This window comes from Nomascus leucogenys, chromosome 25 (assembly GCF_006542625.1).
Source record: "Nomascus leucogenys isolate Asia chromosome 25, Asia_NLE_v1, whole genome shotgun sequence".
Taxonomy (NCBI): domain Eukaryota; kingdom Metazoa; phylum Chordata; class Mammalia; order Primates; family Hylobatidae; genus Nomascus; species Nomascus leucogenys.
In genome coordinates, this window is record NC_044405.1 from 26,883,395 (window position 1) to 26,904,101 (window position 20,707).

A 20,707-nucleotide genomic window follows, 5' to 3' on the forward strand; every position below is an offset into this window, starting at 1 on the left:
ATTTCAAACACTAAAATGTCTACATTATAAAATGTGGCTTTATCCCACACCCCTCGCCTCCCAGGGTATCTGGTGGCATTTGGGGACCTGCAGGGGACCCAGGTGTGGCTCCTCTCTGCCTGCCTAAGAGGCCCGGCCCTGAATAAGCCCCCATCCCGGCCCTCCTGTCTCTATACGCTACTCAGGACCCCACCAGCTAGGCCCACCACACTGTCTTAAACATTTTACTTCCTGGGGGCCTGGGGGAGGAAAGGGCAGGAGCAGGTGGTGAAAGGGGCTGGGAGCTTAAGGCAGACATGGACAAAGAGCAAGCCAGCCTGTCCCGCTAAGGCAGGCAGACACTGCTACCGACATTCTGTTCAGAGAAACCACCTGTCCCGCTAAAGCAGGCAGACACTGCTACTGACATTCCGTTCAGAGAAACCACCGCAGTGGCTCTGCGAGGACTGGCTGGGGTTTGAGGGGACAGTAACTACGCCACCTTCCAGCCTGTTTGTATTGTTTGAAAAATGTGTCTTGGCGAGGTGCATGCGCTGCTTTTTTAATAACCACCCATGTGCCGTCCTTGCGCAGTCACCCTGGAGGAGGGGCAAGAGCCTGTGCTGGCCTCTGAGGTGAGGAAAAGAGGGCCAGGAAGTGGGGAAAGGAAAGACCCCCCTTCTGGCCTTTTCTGCAGGCAGTTGTTTTAGGCTTTGACACGCAGTGTTATTCTACGGGTGCTCATAGGGGTCACCCGGCGAGTGCAGTCCATGGAGCTCCTGTGTTTCCATCACACTGTCACCGTGACAGCATGAGCAGGGTCGCCTGAAACAGCCCAAGACAGACCTGCCGCTCCAAAACTTTTAGGAAGTTGTTTTTAAAAAAAAAAAAAAAAAAACAGGAATGTGTTAAAATTATGATGTGTACTGGAATTATCTTTTTATTTTGCTTACTAAGTTGAGACATTTTATTACTACGTTTGTTAGTAATGTTCTGTCGTTACAATGAAGATTCCTCGGCCGTGGTGAGTTTCTCACCACACAGCTGATTCTAGTCTGCGTAGTGAATACGCTGAGGGTTTTGCATCTACTGTCGGACACCATGGAGGCTTTGGGAATCATTCTATACTTTCAACAATTAGATCCTGCGTTATTTTCCTACTTTTAAAACGATTTGATTGTGCCTTTAAATTTATCACATCTTTCTGCTTTCTGGACTACTTGAATTTTCTTGCAGATTCCAGATTTAAATCCTGCCTCGAGTCCTTCTTTCCTTTTAAGTAAGTGACTGAAGTCTATGGGCTTCCAGGGCCACCCTCTGGCAATGCCTCTCGCACTATGGTCGATGTGCTAGTTCTCGGTCACGTCCCCTTCCAGAGCCCTGCAGCTGGGCAGCCCGGCTGAGCCTGGCCCGTGGCCCCCGGCGCCCACACCCACCTTTCCCACACTCCCAGTTCTTGCTCACGTCCCCTCCCAGCGCCCTGCAGCAGCTGAGCGGCCTGGCTGAGCCTCGCCCGTGGCCCCGGTGCCCGCACCCACCTTTCTCACACGCGGCCTGTGGCCCCGGCCCCCGCACCCACCTTCCCCACACTCCCAGTTCTTGCTCATGTCCCCTTCCAGCACCCTGCAGCCGGGTGGCCTGGCTGAGCCTGGCCCATGGCCCCGGCACCTGCAACCACCTTTCCCACACTTGGCCTGTGTCCCCAACACCCGCACCCACCTTTCCCACACTCGGCACACAGGTACTCGCGGACGTTGTCGTGCACACGCATGTGCTCCTTCAGCATGTCCTTCCTGGCAAAGGACTTCCCACACTGCTCGCAGGCATGGCTCTTCACACCTGAGAACACAGGCATCTGCAACTCAGAGCCGAGCATCTCCGACCTGCGGTGGCCGCAAAAAGCATGCACCAAGGAGAGGGGGCCAGCCTCCCCAGCAACTGGAAGTGCAGGAACAGGGGTGCGGTCACCTCTTCAGCGGCCTCTACAGAGCCCTCCCGGGGATCCTGTGACTCCAGTAGATCCCTGAGGACCTGGAGGGGTGAGGGGGCTAGGGGCGCTGGGCTGTGAGTGGCAGGGCTGATAAGGACGGGAAAAGCTGGAGAAACAGAGGAAGGCACGGGGGAGGCAAGGTCCGACGGCTCTGTGTGTAGAATACGCAGAGACCCCCTGGCATCCCTCCCTGCCAGCCCCCTCCAGCGAGGGCCGGGACCCCGCATCCTGACAGACACGCACCTGTGTGGATGAGCTTGTGGCGTTCCAGGTTCCCTATGCTGTTGAAGATGCGCCCGCAGATCTCGCAGGGGTGGATGTACCTGAAACCAGAGACAAGCTCAGGATGGCTGCACAGCCTCGGGGCTCCATGGCAGCGAGGGCACTTTCCCCAGCACCTTCTTCTGCAAAGGTGAGGCAACAAGGTGCCACAGGGATGATAAAAGCAGCAAATATTTGAGCCTCTGCCACGGGCTGAATCGTAACCCTCCAAATTCCTACATCGAAGTCTTAACCCTGGCACTTCAGAATGTAACTATGTTTGGAGATGGGGTCTTTGCAGAGGTGATGACACGGAAACGAGGCCATCAGGGTGGTCCCTGACCAATCTGACCAGTGTCCTTATAAGAAGGTGAGATTGGGCACAGACACGCATAGTGGAACAGCCCTATGAGGACACAGGGAGAAGACGGCATTTACGGGCCAAGGAGAGAAGTGTCAGAGGAGGTGGCCCTGCCGCCACTGTGACCCCTGAGCTCCCGCCTCCAGGACTGAAGATGGTAAGTGTCTGTTGTTTAGGCTGTGCCGGCTGTGGTTCTTCGTTAGCGCCCCTGGACAGGAGTGTTTAGTCACTCACTCAGCAGACCGCGTGGGTTATGGGCTGTATGTCAGATGTGGCCTGGCATGAATGAAACCTAATTGTTGCAGGAAAAAGCATTTTGGGTCATTCTGTAGGCAGGGCAGGAACCCCGCTACTTTCCTGTAACATGGCCAGCTGGTTCCAGGAGACTATGCGGGAGCACAGGATAAACCCCAGCCCTGCTGCCCCCCAGCCCTGCTGACCCCCAGCCCTGCTGCCCCCCAGCCCTGCTGCACCCCCTAGCCCTGGCCCTGGGACCCAGAGGACATCACTTGTTCGAAGCTACAAATGGCTCCTTAAAGCACGTGTCTCTTTGCGAGGAAGCATGTCCCCTCCCTCCTGACACAACCCGGGAGCCCCCGACCAGGCCTCACTTCTGCACGTTGGGGTCCGGCAGGTTTTCACGGTGGATGACCATGTGGGCGTGGTAGGTGGCCTTCAGCGCGAAGCGCCGGTTGCAGATGCTGCAGCCGTAGCCCTTCTCCTTGTGCACCTCCATGATGTGCTTCAGGTACTCCTTCCCCCGGCCGAAGGTGAGCTGCGGGCCAGGCGCACAAGGCACTGCTGACACCCGCATGAGGTCCCTGGTCCTCTTAGCTAATGAAGTCGTGTCCACAAACCAGGGCACCCGACACGCCCTGAGAGCCCATGACTCATGCCAGGGGGGAAAGGACTCTCAGAGGCTTGATGGGGAACTTTTCCGAAGCCATAAGGCCTCATGCCCAAAACTCAAGAGCATGAGTCTCCTCGGAAACAAACCACCCTCCTTTTTGGTGAGCCCCTTCCATGCACAGGGGAGACTTGTGAGGGCTTCAGGCCTGAGCAGGGAGGAGGAGGGGGAGGGGAGAGGGAGAGGGGAGAGGCGCCCTAGCCTGCAGCCAGCACAGCCACGTTCTAGGAGGCTGATCCCCACACTTCATGTGTGTTCCTGAACCGTGTCACAAGGCAATTTCCTGGAGGGTGCCTGTGAGACCCACATAGACCATCCCTGAACACCGAGGTGACACGGGCTGGCCTTCCCAGGCACAGGTGATGGACAGGCACCCAGTCTGCAGTAGGACCACCGGCCCGAGCCTTTGGGGAGGGAGGGCTGCTTCCGAGATGCACGAAGGTGCCTGCTGTGTGGGGCCTGCAGCCTTGAAACGACCACCTGCCTTTCCAGACCACCCAGGCACCACGGGGCAGACCCGCCATACCTGGCACCGCTTGCAGCTGTACTTGTGAGGCTCCGAGTCTGCGCTCTCGTCAGAATTGTCGTCGTTTTCTTCCGAGGAGATCCCGATCTTGCCAATAAACTCTTCCCTCTGGTGGTCATCCATCAACGCGATGTCCTGGAAGACAGTCACCACTTCCGGTTTCTAACAGCGCAGCAGACACTTCACTCAGTTATCTGTACCACAGGGACGATCAATCATTTCCCCAGATGCAGAAGAAAATGCCTCTCTGATGCCCGTGACGCCCTAACGAGCTACACTTGTGCCCCAGCCCATCCCAGCTTGTCCCCAGGGGTCCCACCTAAACGCCAAAGCTGCCCTCGCTCTCCATGCTGCCCGTGGCTTCCTCTCACACGTGCCCAGCAAGATCCCAATCTGTGCCCACGGCCAGGCACTGCTGGGAAGTCCCCCGAGTGGGTGTCCCATACCACCTGTTACTTCTTCAGTTCTCAATCAGCGCTTCTCCCACCCTTTATCACACCCCAAGTCCTCCCTGCTCCCAGGGCTTCCGCTCCATTCCTCTCTTTCCTCAAAGGTGGGGAGGGACACAAATGCCAGGACCGGGCTGGGAAGCAGCCACAGCCGGACAGCTGTACTTCAAGCCTGGCAGTTGGGCCACAGGAGGTGAGGCCAATGCAGTCACAGAATTCATTTTGGAGAGATGAAATGTGACCAGTTGTCAACTATTTGAGGACGCTGCTGTGGTCTGAATACTTGAACCCTCCCAAATTCCCATGTTGAATCCTAACCCACCAGGAAATGGTATCAGGAAGCAGGGCCTCTGGGAGGCCATTAGGTCATGAGGCTAGAGCCCTCAAGATTGGGATTTGGGGTGGGGCATGGTGGCTCACGCCCGTAATCGCAGCACTTTGGGAGGCTGAGGCAGGCGGATCACTTCTGGTCAGGAGTTCAAGACCAGCCTGGCCAACATGGTGAAACCCTGTCTCTACCAAAAATACAAAAATTAACTGGGCATTATGGCAGATGCTTGTAGTCCCAGCTACTTGGGAGGCTGAGGCGGGAGAATCACTTGAACCCAGGAGGTGCAGGATGCAGTAAGGTCTTGCCATTGTACTCCAGCCTGGGCGATAGAATGAGACTCCATCTCAAAAAAAAAAAAAAAAAAAAAAAAAAAAAAAAAAAAGAATGGGATTTGGGCCCTTATAGAAGAGATCCCTACCCTTCTACCATGTGAGGACACAGTGAGAAGGTGCCATCTACGAACCAGGAAGTGAGCCTCGCCAGACACCGAATGTATGGGGGCTTTGAGGTCCAGCTTCCAGAACCGTGAGCAGCACATGTCTGCCCAGAAGCTGCCCCGCCTGCAGAACTCTGCTATGGCTGACTATGACAGACGCTGGCCTGGGGGCCTGCCATGAGCATGCCTGGGTGAGGGCAGCACGCGATCGACACCTTGAAGTGGACGTGGATGTGGTCCCTGAGCACATCCACGCGGAAGAACTTGCGCCCGCAGATCTCACAGGTGTACTTCTTGTCGCCGTGGGTGAGCAGGTGCTTGTTCATATTGCTCCGGCAGGAGAACACCTGTGGCAGAGGAGCCGCATGGTGAGGGGCTGCGGAGTCTCGTGATGGGAAGGAGCCTCTCCATCAGGCTCCTCTGGGGAAACCACAACCCAGGACAGAAACACAGCACCGTGCTCCAGGCCTTGCATCTCAACAGTTCCTCAGTGTGCGAGAGACACAAATAACCACTGATGCCAGAATAAGGGTTACTTGCTGAATTGTGTAAACAGGTGCTTACGTTACAATAGAAAATTGACCATTTCCTAGTCTTTATTATAAACGTTAGTTCAGCTCCATTTTTTTTTTAGCTCATTTAAATATTTTCCTAGGATGGACTACCAAGGAACCAGCAAATCACATTAGTACTTGCAATTTTCTGAAAGGAGATAGCAAAGAAGAAAGCTAGTTACCCCCTTGGCTTTTATATTGTGTTTAATGCACATTCACAATGTCTCTGATTTCCTGCTCTTTCCAGCCTGGCATGATGGGCGTGGAGATGCGCCCATTCATCCAATACCCATCCAAGGGGGTCACCTCTGTGACCAGGGCTGGGGTTGGCGCTGGGAATACGGTGGTCCACATGACAGATGTGGCCCCACTGGCACAGAGCAGTGGACAAGGCTGGAAGCTGAGACCACTGCTAGGGCCCTAGAAACCCCAGAGCTCCACAGAACTCTGCGGGTCTCTATCTGGATGGCCATTCCCAGTGGCCAAGTAACCCGGGGTGTGACCTCCTAAAGTTCGCCTGATGCCCACATTGTCAAGAAGAGAACGTAAGAGATGAATGAAAATGAATGAATGATTCGCTAGGGACAGGATGCCGGCATCTCCAGGTGACATCTCTTTCCAAGATGTGCAGATGACTCAGGGGCTGACAGCGCTGTGCCCCATCCCAGGGATGCTAGGTGGGGCAATGCAACAGGGTGAAAGGTGAGCAGGAGAGGACAGAGTCTGCAGGTGTCATGGTCTTTACAGGGAAGACTGGGCTGAAGACGACAAATAACTGGAAACAACAAAGAATTCAGTCACCCAAACTACAGGCTATTTCACACCTGCCTCAACCCTCAGTGGGTATTCAATAAACACTGCGCAGAATAAAAACGTGTTTGGATGTCAGGCACAGAGCTGGTTTTGCACATACGATCTCTCAACAGCATGGAAGGCACTTGGAGCTGGTACCCCACAAGGGGCAGAGGTCAGTGGGCAGAAAGACTGGGGATGGGAGATAAGGGGCACAGGCTTTGCCCACCTCTGCCCTGTGCACAGCTGGTCCAGCTCGCAAAGGCACTCCAACTCACCTGCTCTACCCCAGCCCTGCCCCTCCAGCCCACAGTCTGGAGCCTCACCTGGACCCCCAGCCACACCTCCCTGCTCACTCATTTGCTCAGGCTCGCTCCTGTGGTTTGAAAAAAATCAGGAAATTTCATATAAACACTGAGATTTCCGTTTTCTCTTTAAAAGGTCAAAAGCTCGGTGATGGTGCTGCATGCCGGAAGGCAGGACAGCGGGGATGGTGACAGCGGGCCTCCTGCGGGGGCCTGTGCTCCCAGCTGCTGAAACGCTGGATGAGCGTCACTCCAGGGCTCACGTGAGCTGTGCGTGGCTGGGGCACCCTCCTCTTGGCGGCTCCTAAAGCCACTTGAGCGACGTGCTGGAGCTGCTGGGCCCAGAGCCCGCTTGGGAGCCGCTCAGAGCCCTTACTCTGCAGCATGAGCTTTGCATCCTGTGAGGGACAGTTCCTAGGCCTCCGAGGACAGATGACATCTTATAGTCACCTGAGTGAAAGCTAAGTAACGAAGAAGTGATGCCACCTCCAGTCACAACCAAGGTGCTTATGCACAGAACTTGGGGCCATGGCAGCCTGACAGCTGTGAGGGCCACGGCATGGGCCCTGGGCTCTCCTGGGACGGGCAGCGTGTTTGCTGGATGTCTAGGATCCAGCATCTCTGCCAAGCAGCCAGGTGTCTGAATCCTGAGCTACTGCCAGGATGGCCCCCTCACCGCGCAGCCCTCGGATGGATGTGCCTCCATGGATGACATCACCCTTTCCTCTCTTGGGCAGCGCCGGGCACCCACTGAACGTGCCTGGGAGCACCTGCCATGGGATCGGTCATGCTCCACTTACAGAACGCCAGCCATCCACTGCACAGAGGAGACCGGCACTGACAGGCAAAATAAAGCCACTGGGTCCCCCCGCGTCCTCATTCATTGTGCCCCAGTCCTGACCACAAGGTCACTGTCTCAACGATGCTATACAGGAAAGCGGGAGCCAGGGAGCAGCTCAGGTGGAAAATCATGGCAAAGAGGAAAAGAGGCTGTCCAGGAAGAACCCTTCTTTCTCAGCCCACTCACTGGAAACCCATCTTAAGTACCAAAGAAATCGAAATGGCAAGTGTTTAAAATGGGTGGACACCAGTTTAAGACAACCTGAGCACCCATCGTTACCCCCCAAATCTTCCCTGCAATACTCTATAAGTACAGCTCATAGAGTCTTAACTGAAGAAAATGATGTGCTTTCCATCTCAGCTTCTGACGTGGACTGCAAGCATTACCTTGCCACACACCGGGCACCCGGAAGGCTCCTTCTTGTAGCGGACCAGGTTCTCCCCGCCGGCCTCCAGGTCCTCTCGCTTCACTCGCCGCACTCCTGAAATTGCCAACCCCACCAGCAAGACAGTGAATACACACAGAACACGCGAAGGTCCATCAGATACCACTTCAGCCAGCGTCCTTTCCAGCGCATGGGAGGCCAGGGCTGCCCACAGTGGGGACAGAAGCGTGGCAGTGTAAGTAACATCACTTGCACACTGTTTGGCATCAGCACCAACCACCATTCCTGAAGCAGCCCCAGGGAAGGAAGGGAGATGGCACAACGTACGTGGGATCTGCAGAGACAGTTCTTGCATCTGAAACATTTGGAAATATAACGGCATCGAGTGCTAAATGTTCCTAGGTGGTAGAGCTATGATGAGCTCCTATGGAAGAAGGCACTTCTACTCCATCTAAAGGCCCAAAGCCAAGTTATGATTCCTATAGATGGTGAAATGGGCAGGCATTTTTTATTTAAAAGATACTAATGTTCATCTCTCGCAAATTAACATTAGTCAAATCAACATCAGGCTGGTAAATAAAACCTTTATGGTTTTGAGGCATATTGTTCCAAATTGGGATCAAGACAGACTTTTAAATGTTCATGCAAAACAGGTAAGTTTTGACCAAAAGAGAGAAGCCCACTTCTCAGGATCTCTTTCTACACTGCCGACCCATTCTGGGAGCATTCCTGCCTGGCCAGGTGTAAGTGCAGAGCTGGACTTAACAATGCCCAGCAAGCTGGACGCTGGACAAAGGGACCGTTCTCCAAAGGCTCCCAGCGTGACAGACACAGGAGTCTGAGGCGCAGCTTAGACTAAGCTCCGATATGAGGGACAAATCCATAAAACAGTCACAAAAACATGAGTTTACTCCCACAGAAGACGACCCGAGTTACATTAAACTGTAAAATGCAACCCAGCTACACTGTGTCCCTGGAAACAGCTGACTTCTGGCAGCATCCACAGTTACCGGCATTTATGGGCGCTTGCCATGTGCAGGGTCCTGTGCGAGAAGTTTCAAGAGCAGGGTCTGGTTCAACCATCACAGCAATGCTAGGGGTTCAGGTCTGAGTACTGTCTCCCCTGCATAGGTGAGAAAACTGAGGCATAGTAGCTTGCTAAAGGCTACCCAGTCACTAAGTGGAGTCCAGGTTTGATTCGAGAGGCCCTGAGTATACCACCCAAGGAACCACAAAGAAAAACATTGTGGGTCTTTATGAATCAACATGAAGAAAAGAGTCAAGTAAAAAAGGAAAGTGCTAAAATGTACACAGGATGCAATTCCAGCCTTGTTTTTTTAAAAAAGGGAAGAAGGCACATGTGTATGCCTATTTGGACGGACATGGTTATACTTCGTTTTTCATTTTTATATATATTTTTTGAGATAGGGTCTTGCTCTGGAAAGCAGCAGTGCAAGCACAGCTCACTGCAGCCTCGACCTCCCAGCCTCGAGCAATCCTCCTGCCTCAGCCTCCTGAGTAGCTGGGACTACAAGTATGTGCCACCATGCCCAGCTAATTTTTTGTAGAAGCAGAGCCTCGCTATGTTGCCTGGGCTGGTCTCGAACTGCTGGCCTCAAGTGATCCTCCGGCTGCGGCCTCCCAAAGTGCTGGGATTCCAGGCGTGAGCCACCATGCCCAGGAGGGTTCTACTTTACACGGGACTTTGTGGTCTCACATTTTCTTTTCAACAAGCATATGCTTCATTTGTAATTATAAAATAATTTTTTCCAAATTTTAATGAAAAGGTGTTTGAAGGGCTGCTGCTCTTAGTTGCTCTTGTACTGGTTTTTCCCACTTTGTCATATTGAAAGCATTTTTCACAACATCTAACATCTTTGAAAAAACACTTCTAATGACAGTAAAACACTCGACCCTACAAATCGTCCGGTTTTCTTAGCTCCTTCCCCAGTGTGGAACATTTAGGGTATTTCCAGCTGTTTCTCCTTGCACATAGCAGGTCTGACACCTGTGTCTCAGCAACTTGCTCTCCTGAGACAGGTTCTCAGAAGAGGATGAGCCCATCGGATGGCGGGCGTTTCCAGGCAAAGGAGCAGGTGGTGCCAAACTGCTCCCCAAAGGCCTTGCTGACTGCTCCACGCCGCCCTGCCCCACCCCGCAGGAGCTGCCTCTCCCGGCCCGCAGCAGGTGCGCGGGCGGCCTCACCTTCCAGGTGCCGGCGCTGGTGGTCCAGCATGACGTCCTTGCGGTAGAACATCTTGCTGCAGACCTCACAGGCAAACTTCTTGTCGCCGTGCTTCTTCTTGTGCTTGGAGAGGTTGCTGTTGGTGGAGAAGAATCTGAAACACATCTCACATTGGAACGTCTTGTCATCTGTCCAGAGAGCAAACAAACACACAACGATTTTGAGGTAAATAACATCTCACGCAGGCACGCACGTGTGGCCCGAACGTCAATAAAGCGCGGGTGACGGGCATGAGAGTCACAGGGACGCGTGGCCAGGAAGAAAACAGCACCTGTGTGTCACACACTGTCTACCCCAGGAACACACGATGCAGAGATGGGAACTCCAGTGCTTGAAAAGCAGGCACGGAGCTCACCTTTCATCACCAAGCAACGCCGGCCGCCTCCCTCCCAGGCCACCCTGTCCCACAGCACCTGGGGACGATGACTCCACTTCCGTCAGGAAAGCTGCCCAGTCCAAAGCTTCCCCTGGGCCTGCACCCTCCATCCAGCATGACTGACTGACAGATAGAATGACCTACCTACCAACCAACCAACCACCCCACCAACTGACCACCCGACCAATGTGGCCGCCCCTGCCCCCAGGATCCCTGGTGGTGGCCCCTCCCAGACTCCTTCCCCGTGGGCGGGCATCAATGTGCCCATATTCCCCCCCTCACCCAAATCCTCAGCACACACACAAGCACACACCACACAAACACACTCAACACACACCACACACATGCCCCACACAAATACACAATCACACACGCCACATACACACCACACACACACGCCCCACACAAATACACAATCACACACGCCACATACACACCACACACACAGCCCCACACAAATACACAATCACACACCATACACACACCACACACACGCTCCACAGAAATACACAATCACACACACCACCCTCAACATACCACACACACACGCCCCACACAAATACACAATCACACACCATACACACACCACACACATGCCCACACAAATACACAATCACACACACCACCCTCAACATACCACACACACATGCCCCACACAAATACACAATCACACATGCCACATACACACCACACACATGCCCCACACAAATACACAATCACACACCATACACACACCACACACATGCCCCACACAAATACACAATCACACACCACACACTCAACACACACCCCCACACAGGTACACACTCAACACACACATCCACACACATGCCCCACACAACACATACTCAACACATACACCACACACACAACCCACACACAAATACACACACAACACAAACACATACGCTCAGCACACCACACAAATACACACACCACACATAAATACACAATCACATATCACACACACCAAATACACACTGAACACATACAACACATACATACACCACACACACACACTGAACACATACCACACATATAATACACCACACCAAATACATACCACACGAATACATACAAATCACACATACCACAAATACACTCAACACACACACCACAAAATACACACACCACACACCTCATATTCAACACACACCACATACACACACACAACACACACACCACAGAAATACTCAACACACACACCACACAAATACTAAACACACACCACACAAATACATCCACATACCACACAAATACATCCACACGCCACACAAATACATCCACACACCACACAAATACACAGCCACATGCCCACACACAGTCCATGAAGCTTCCAGAAACACCCACATCCCTGCATCCCAGACCTCATCTCCAGCCCCTCCTGGAAGGTAGCCAGTCAAACTGTGGTTTCTGCTCCGCCCAGGACACTGACAGCCCCCCAGTGCCATCTGTCCCTCCGACTCTCGCACAGGCACCCGGGGGGTCCTCACTGCCCAGTCCCTCACCCTGCAACATCAGCCCCAGGTCCCCTCACCCTGCCCCCATCCATCAGATGCCTCACCGGTTGTCGGCGACCCTGGGGCCCAGCAGAGCTGCGTTCTTCTCCCTGCGTCGCCAACGTGGGAGGACATGACAGCCGGGTGACCCAGGAGCGGGGCACCAGAGCAGACTGCATTTCTGGGCCCCTGGGCTCTTACCCACGGATCAGCTCCCAGGCTCAGTGTTTGCCAAATATACAAATCCTCAAAACTGCATTGAAAGCTGCCATTTGTGCAAAGCAGCCGCCCTGCGCCTCTCCCTCTCTGCTGCCCGAGGGAGCTGCCACAGAATGTCTGAGGGTCCCACTGTCTAGGGTTTCCCTGCCTCAGCGTTTTGGGCCAGATCCTTTGTTGTGGGCTGCCCTGTGGGATGCTGAGCAGATGCCGGGCTTCCACCCAGTAGGTGCCAGGAGCAACCCTCCCCACCAAGGTGTCTCCAGACATTGCCGACGGCATCCCCTGGGGCAAACACCCTCCACTCTCCACCCCCGCCAGGCAGAGATTCACTGGCCAGGGCTCACAAAATGAGACTCTCTGGGGTGGGCCTTGGGCCTCCGCATGTTGTCTGGCTTCGCTCAGGTGAGCCCAATGTGCGGCCCAGGTGGGGGGTGAGGGAAGCAGACAACCTCCCCTGGGAGAGCCAGGCGCTCTCATCTCCTCCCAGCTGGGAACGGACAAGGCATGGCCATCTGCGAAGACAGGAGGCAGCAGTGGAGAAATCTATGCCCCATGGGTGCCACCCTCAGGACAGGGGAAGCGCTGGGAGGGGACAGTCCCCTCCCACAGCTCCAACCATGGCAGGACAGTGGGAGGTGGCCTCTGCCAGGGCTGAACAAGTAGAGGTGGCCCTGTGCGAGGCTCCCCTGCCCACATCCCACCCCACCCGCAGCATGACCTCAGCCCAGAGCCATCCTCACCTGGGCCATAAAAGGGGCACCGTGACAGATGCCACGCTGAGTCCCAGCCTAACACACTGCTTGCCTTCCTTCTATAAAGTGAAACATTATCCATACAGCCACTGCCCTCAGTTTCGTTTTGGCTTAAGATTTGATGGGCTCTGTCCAGATCCACACAACCGCATGGTATGCGTCCTTCACGCGCTGTGTCTGTGGCGTGCGTGTTTACGACGCTGGACATTTTCATGATCACTTTAATGGCTACATGATATTCCATCCAGCTCACTTCTCAAAACTCACTTTGCTATCTTTGACACTGTAGATAATTTAGTGATGGAATCTTGAGTAATGTAGATTGTTTTCTTCTGTCAAATCTCTTTATCATGAATTCTTAGGAATGGGACCACTAGAGCCAAGGGCTTTGTGAAAGGCCACACCTTACAGCACTGTGGCATCGGATCACCACAGGCCACACCTTTACAGTGCTGTGGCATCGGATCACCACCCTCCCCTCAACCTGGGCCTCCTGAACAGCAGAGGTGAGCCTCCCTCCCAGCCAGGCGCTAAAGAGCACAGGTGAGCCTCCTTCCCAGACAGGTGCTGAGCAGCACAGGTGAGCCTCCCTCCTGGGTATCTGCTGAGCAGCACAGGTGAGCCTCCCTCCTAAGCAGGTGCTAAACAGCACAGGTAAGCCTCCCTCCCGAGCAGGTGCCAAATAGCACAAATGATTCTCCCTCTCGGGTAAGTGCTAAACACCACATGCGAGTCTCCCTCCCGGGCAGGTGCTCAACAGCACAGATGAGCCTCTCTCCCGGGCAGGTACGAAATTATACAGGTGAGCCTCCTTCCCAGGCGGGTGCCAACCAATACAAGTGAGGCCCCCTCCCAGGCAGGTGCCAAACAGCACCCATGAGCACCCCCTCCTGGGCAGGTGGCTCCACTAATCCTGCAGCCCCGTGGAAGGCAATGGTGCTGCCAAGAGCTTCAGCTTTCTCCCTCGCAAGCCCCTCTTGACCATGGAAAGAGAACCTACTTCAGGCCACTCCCCAGCTGTCCTGGATAACTCTGCCAAGCCGAGGGTGGCTTCTCCCGCAGCCACCCACTCACTGCCAGTTCAGGAACCCACATGGGCACTGGGTCTCAACAATGCTTCTCCCTCCAATAACCCTGCGCCGAGGAGGTCTAGGTTTATGTCTGAATAAATGAGCCACTGAGAACAGCTGCCTACTGGGGTCTGACGAAGGGAGAGGGGAGCAGCGCACCCCGGGATGGAGAGGGGATTACTGGGGGAGGCTAGCGGGCCACATTTTGCCTGAGGGCCTGGACGTGAGCCTTTGCTATTCCGTAGCACAGTACTTATGGTCAGACACAGCACAAGGAACACGAAGATGAGTTGCACCAGCACCTGGTCACACCACAAGGGACAGGCACCACAACAGGTCCCGTGGAGGGAGCCTCAGAAAAACCCACAAGACTGTAACATTTTAAAACTTTCCCCCACATTGTACAAATTCTTGAATTGTCTAAGGAAGATACACATTCTCTTAACTTCAATACTATAAATAAGTATAAGAGCATGCAAATCATATATTATGCAAACAAGCTCCACTTCAAGGTTTTTATCCTTTCTGTTCAGCCTAAAACGGGTAACCTTTGAAACTAGAGCGTCTCGGGGAAGAGGTGGTGCGATGCAGGTCCCTGGTGCTCTGTGCGTTCTGGGTCACTAACAAAGGCCAGCACCTGGCCTAACAGCACCTCTGGCTGACAGGAAGCTGCTGCTGCCTTAGCCGCTTCTAGTACTTTGTTTTATTTGGGTCCAGAGAAATAGTTAAAAATAACAAAAGGCAATGCATCTTTCTCAACCTTGAGTCTGCCTCATCAAAGCGCCTTAGATGGTAGCATCACTCTTGGGAACCCCAAAACCCTTGCCTGCTACACTCCCGCAGGACTGCGGGGACCCCAAGGGGAGGTTCGCAAACAAGATGAAGGTTCATCTGTCTGGCCGGGGCTGCATTAAGTGGAAGTCTTCAGGGGGCTGTGCCCCAGGTTTCTTGGGAATTCTTGTGATAGGAGGGCTTAAAATGCAGGAGGTGCAGCACACTGGAAATTCATCCAGAAGCTTCTGGAGGCCACTTCATGCCAGACACGGATCCTTCAGAGCTGCTAAAGCTTAGGCAAAACATGACTCATTCCTGCCCCTCGGAACAGTCCAACCTGGGGAAGAAGGCATCAGGGAGGAAGAACCAAGCCCTGGTTTCAAACAGGAGCCCTCAGAGTAGAACTAGCCAACCCCACCAAGGGCCCCCCGCCCCCAGCAGCTGCGGCAGGGGAGCAGCCCACGTGCGGCAGCCCTGGTCAGAGCCCCTGGGAGTCCGCTGCTGCAGGTGCCCTGTTCTCAACACAGGGGGGGGTGGCACCTTAACAAGAACAACACAGAGATGCAAGTGACAGACAGAGCAGGTGGACAAGGACGGGGTGGGCGTCGAAGGCTAACCTGGTAGGTCTCTAAGCCGACTGCCGCCGGGCCCCCCCTCTCCAGGGTGTGCTATGAGTCCTAGAGAGAGGGGGACACAAAGGCAACAGTGACTCATCCCTCTGTGCCCCGCTGGGGACCCCCACTGCTTGGGCCTCCAGTGCCACCCACCACTGGGAATGGGGAAGGCGTGACTCCCACATCCCAGAGGGTGCACGTCATCACTGCAGAATACAGGGGCGTCCTCGGGCCACGTGGAGAAGTGCAGCCGGCAGGACGGCCTTGGCCTCCTTGTGGTGTCTGCTTTCCTTTGGTCTGTTTACTTGCCAGCAGCAAATTGCGGCCAGAGAGACAGGGGCCTCAGACGCCCCCCAGGCCCAAAGAGGCCACCTCTCCACTACAGGCTGGTTCAGGCACACCCGGCTACAGGCCTCACACAAGGAAAATGCTTTATTTTTGGAAGCTGGTGCACACAAGCAGGCTCAGAACAAAAAGGATGCGTGCAGGGGCAACCCCGTTCCACCCTGGATGCTGCAGGAGATGTGGATGGAGGAGGGCTCGCGGTTAGGAACAAGCTTTGCAAGCAAGCGAGGCAGCGCTCACACTCCTCCAGCCATCATCCTGATCTTTTCCTTTCTTCCTCAGACGGCCCTAGCAAACATCGGACACTGCTGCTCCGTTTTTAGCCAGAACGGCCCCCGGCTTTACAATGCTCTCCAATGTGGGGCCATACGCAGCTTGGCTGACAAATGCAGGAAGAAAATCAATCCCTTTTTACTGGAAAGTTTCCATGTGTGTATCTTTAGGATAACAACTGCTTTGAAGCAAAATGGACAGAGGGAAATGTTAAAAGTGAGGCTGTCTATTCATGAAAACAATCTTGACTTCGGCCTAAAGTTCCACGGCCCCCGCAGCGTATCTAGAATCCGTACTACACAGCGGCCGAGGGGAGACCTGACTGGCGCCCTCACCTGTCCTGCAGTTGTGGAATTCCAGCGCGCTTTCGATGCGGAAGGTCTTCTCACAAGTGCCGCAGCGGTACCTGTACTCGCCGTCCACCTGGTCAGGGGGACACGCCGTGAGTGAGATGACCCGGCGCAGAGTCCACATATGCCAAGCCCCCGACGTGCTGCCAGGGCAACTCCACGCCTGTGTCTGTTACGACTCTGACCTCCACCACCCTCCCGCTCTATTTAGGAACACAAAGGATGTGTGCTCTTGCTGTTCACCTGCCCTAGAAAGGGAACCCCACACTCAGGGAGCCCCACTCCCAGTGCCAAACACCCCCATTCTCCTGACTCTTCCTGCTGCGCTTGTGAGCATCTGACAGGGACCAGGGGCTGACAGGTTGCCCAGGGACGCCAGGGCACCCACAGCCCTCACCCGCTCTCATCTCTCCTGGGACTCTCTTCTCAGGGACGCCAGGGCACCCACAGCCCCCACCCACTCTCCTCCCTCCCCCACAGCCCCCACCCGCTCTCCTCCCTCCCCACAGCCCCCACCCCTCTCCTCCCCCCCACAGCCCCCACCCACTCTCCTCCCTCCCCCACAGCCCCCACCCGCTCTCCTCCCTCCCCCACAGCCCCACCCGCCTCCTCCCTCCCCCACCCCCACCCGCTCTCCTCCCTCCCCCACAGCCCCCACCCGCTCTCCTCCCTCCCCCACAGCCCCCACCCGCTCTCCTTTCTCCCCCACAGCCCCCACCGCTCTCCTCCCTCCCCCACAGCCCCCACCCGCTCTCCTTTCTCCCCCACAGCCCTCACCCACTCTCATCCCTCCTGGGACTCTCTTCTCAGGGACACCTGGGCACCCACAGCCCTAGCCCACTCTCCTTCCTCCCCCACAGCCCCCACCCAATCTCCTCCCTCCTGGGATTCTTTCTTCTCATTGCAACATGGTGATTTGGTCAGTTGTCTGTATCGTCCACATAACTGGGAAGAGAACCCCGGGCTTGTTTCCACCCACCTCATTCCTGCTGTGCTTGTAAGAAACGTGCTGCTTTAGGCTCTCTTTGCGGCTGAACAACTTTGCACACTCTTCGCACTTAAACAGCTTGTCACCTGAGGAACCAACCGAGAGAGCTCATTCACTACTTAGAGCATTTACCGAGAGAAGCAAGCCCGCCAGGGAAATGCCCCACGAGCCACCTCACTCCCTCCGTGCGAAGGGGTTGCAGAGATGATCGCCCACCAACCGCAGCCTCTCACTAGCGCAGCTCGTGGGAGACGACCCAAGGAGGGGTGACTCCGTGCTGTCCTCCCAGCCCCAGTCCCGGCCCCGGCCCCGGCCCCGGCCCCGGCCCCGGCCCCCGGCGCCAGCCGCGCCGCGCCGACTCACCATGCGAGCGCACGTGCCTGCTCAGGTTGCTGCTGTTCTGGAAGATCTTGCTGCAGATATTGCACTGGTAAACCCGCTTGTGCTCCCCGAGCTGTTTGATGAGCTTGCGCCGGATGCCGTGTCTGCTCGAGAGAATTAAGCTCCTCTTGAGCGTGATGGTGTTATTCTGATGATGGGTGAACCTGCCCGGGGATGTCAATAAGTTGGGAAAAGACAGGTGGGAAAAAAGTTCCAGGTTACAAGCAGCATGGAAACGGCCTCCTTCCAAAACTTCCCAGCTAATCTCAAGCCTGTATGCGAGAAAGGAGGGAATGCACCCGGGCGTCACTCCCAGCTTCCAGGGCATCTGAAAGGGACACCTTGAATAGATAATGACATTAGGCAGCTTTAGCTGCAACAGCCACACACCTGACTGTGTTCTAACTCTGGCCACCAGAAAGCATGGAGGTCAATTTGTGCCTCAATTAGAATAACCACATCTGTTTCTGCTCTTGTCACTCTGTCTTAACTCTCCTCTGTTTTACATATTATCTGAACCTGATTTTTAAAACTTCTTTTTCCTATTAAATGTATTTTTGATGGTAAGCCACTTGGACTCTTCTGGGCAATAAGATTATAAATAAATAAACAGGTAACATCATTTCTGACATTACTTTTGCCAACTATAAGAGGTGATCCAAAAAGGGCCAAAAAAAAATGACCACCAACTTACTCAACTCCAGGGTAAAAATAACCCAAGAATCATAACTAAAACACAGGGCAAGCTGTTAAATTTACTGAAATTCAAATAGCAAAGTGTTTTATCACAGCAGCGTCACGAAAGCTAGAAGCAACCCAACTGTCCATCAATGGATGCATGGATACACAAAATACGGGGCACGTGCACGATGGAATATTACTCAGTGTTGAAAAGGAAGGAAATTCTGACACAGGCTACACATGGATGAGCTGGGGTGGAATAAGCCAGTCACATAAAGACAAATCCTGTCTGACTCCACTTGTAAGACATCTCTCTAGAGTCATCAACTCCACAGAGACAGAAAGTAGAATGGTGGGTGCCGGGGCTGGGGGAGGAGGCTGGAGCGGGTGCTTAGTGGGGACAGTGTTTCAGCTTGGGAAGATGGGAAAGTTCCACAGATGGATGGGGGAGATGGTTGCCCAACAGTGTGAATATCCTGAATGCCACTAAATTGTGCACTTAAACATGGTGAAAATGGTTAAATTTATGCCATGCATATTTAAAAATAAAGCATTTTTTTAAAGCTGTTTTCACAGTGGATACACCATTAAACTCCTAAGCTCCAGAACATTCCTGCTGCCTCCTCAGCAGGTCCGTTTCCATCTCCTCCCCTGGGGCTTTCCTGCTGGGAAGGTGCCTTCCCTCCAGAATGGCCTGGCTGCTGCCAGCACTGTCTGTCCACAGGACAGCCCCAGGTGCCGGGCAGGACTTACTTTGGAACCGAGCTGGTGTCAGAGGTCGTGGTGGACAGCTTCCCCAGAACCAGCTCCATGATCCGCTCGTCCGGCGTTGCACTCACAGGCTCATCCGGAGGGACCTCGGTAATGATCTCTGCCACTTGCTCTGTACGAAGGGGATGTGACAAGCTAAGTCACCACAAGAGCAGGGGACAAACACAGTCAAACCATGGTGACACACTGCCCCATGGGGACCACAGCCAGGCCACAGCAGTAGGCACAAATGTTGAGGTTTACACAGGGGAAAAAAAAAACTGTCAATATTCTGGGATCCACACATTTACCAGTATAAACAGAAAAGCAAAATGTTTTTCTTAGCCTAAACTGAAGTTATAATTTGTTATTCTTTTTAAAAACCACAACATCATAACATTACTTCAATCCCTCTTCATACCAACCAAAAACATTTTGGATATATAGCAGAAACTTTGAACTTACTACATCAATTCTGACAGAGATTTAGAAATGTTAATGTTTCTAATTAAATGTGCCAACATTAGTAAAACCATTTTAGCTAACCATTTTGTACAAGAGTTAAAGATCACATCATCGCCAATACTGGAGACCCTGGCCAGAAACCCAAGATAAATGAAATGGGGGAAGATTACACCAAAAAATTCAACCACTGGTTTCTACCACTTTGCCTACTAAATGTCTTCCCAACACGAGTAAGAATTAGTGAAATATCTACCTGACACGCTTTCCCCCGCCCCCATCTTCTCTGCCTATTCACAGAGACCTGGGGAAACTGGCCAGGGGGCTTTCAGGCACTCCTAAATCAGCGCCCACCAGTGCACAGCCTAGAAGCTGCAGACCCAGAGCAGAAAAGGGGAGGCTCAGAACATTCCACGATGGCTGCTCTTCCCAATTCTGTCTAATTCATAGAAGCAATAAGGACTCCTTTTCACTCTCACAAAAGAAATCCTGGTGTATCCCAGACAGTAAAAAGAAAAACTGCCTGGTGTCAGTAACAAAGGTGAAGGGGCCAGTGGCTGAGCATCAGATCTCATCCTCACTGTGAGGCCCACCAGGTGTGTGCTGCAAGTGTCTTGGATGGGGGCTGTGTGAGGACCACAGGGACAAGAGCCTTGCAGAGACTGCACACCCTGGAAGAGGGTCAAATGCCTCTTCAAACCCAACTGAGGATACTGCACAATCAAAGGATGAGCCCTAGCTAGGTCCTGGGAGCAACTCAGTGCCCACCCACAGGTGACGGACCAAGCACTGTTCAGCGATCAAGGAGAAG

The 20,707-nt window shown here is 53.9% G+C and overlaps 1 protein-coding gene across 2 annotated transcripts in view; it reads right to left on the reverse strand.

The window, feature by feature from the left end:
- The window catches only part of PRDM15 (PR/SET domain 15), a 76,264-nt gene that overhangs the window by 17,772 nt on the left and 37,785 nt on the right, over nucleotides 1-20,707 (reverse strand). The window contains exons 8-19 of one of the 2 annotated variants that reach the window (XM_030806302.1): nucleotides 19,438-19,567; nucleotides 17,986-18,167; nucleotides 17,614-17,708; nucleotides 16,620-16,707; nucleotides 15,670-15,729; nucleotides 10,323-10,490; nucleotides 8,119-8,213; nucleotides 5,456-5,587; nucleotides 4,025-4,159; nucleotides 3,203-3,366; nucleotides 2,213-2,292; nucleotides 1,699-1,818 (exon numbers count right to left, since the gene is read on the reverse strand). In XM_030806302.1, coding sequence (XP_030662162.1) covers nucleotides 1,699-1,818; nucleotides 2,213-2,292; nucleotides 3,203-3,366; nucleotides 4,025-4,159; nucleotides 5,456-5,587; nucleotides 8,119-8,213; nucleotides 10,323-10,490; nucleotides 15,670-15,729; nucleotides 16,620-16,707; nucleotides 17,614-17,708; nucleotides 17,986-18,167; nucleotides 19,438-19,567 — 1,449 coding nt within the window. The remainder of the gene's footprint in view (nucleotides 1-1,698; nucleotides 1,819-2,212; nucleotides 2,293-3,202; nucleotides 3,367-4,024; nucleotides 4,160-5,455; nucleotides 5,588-8,118; nucleotides 8,214-10,322; nucleotides 10,491-15,669; nucleotides 15,730-16,619; nucleotides 16,708-17,613; nucleotides 17,709-17,985; nucleotides 18,168-19,437; nucleotides 19,568-20,707) is intronic. The other variant, XM_030806303.1, reaches the window with a different exon arrangement.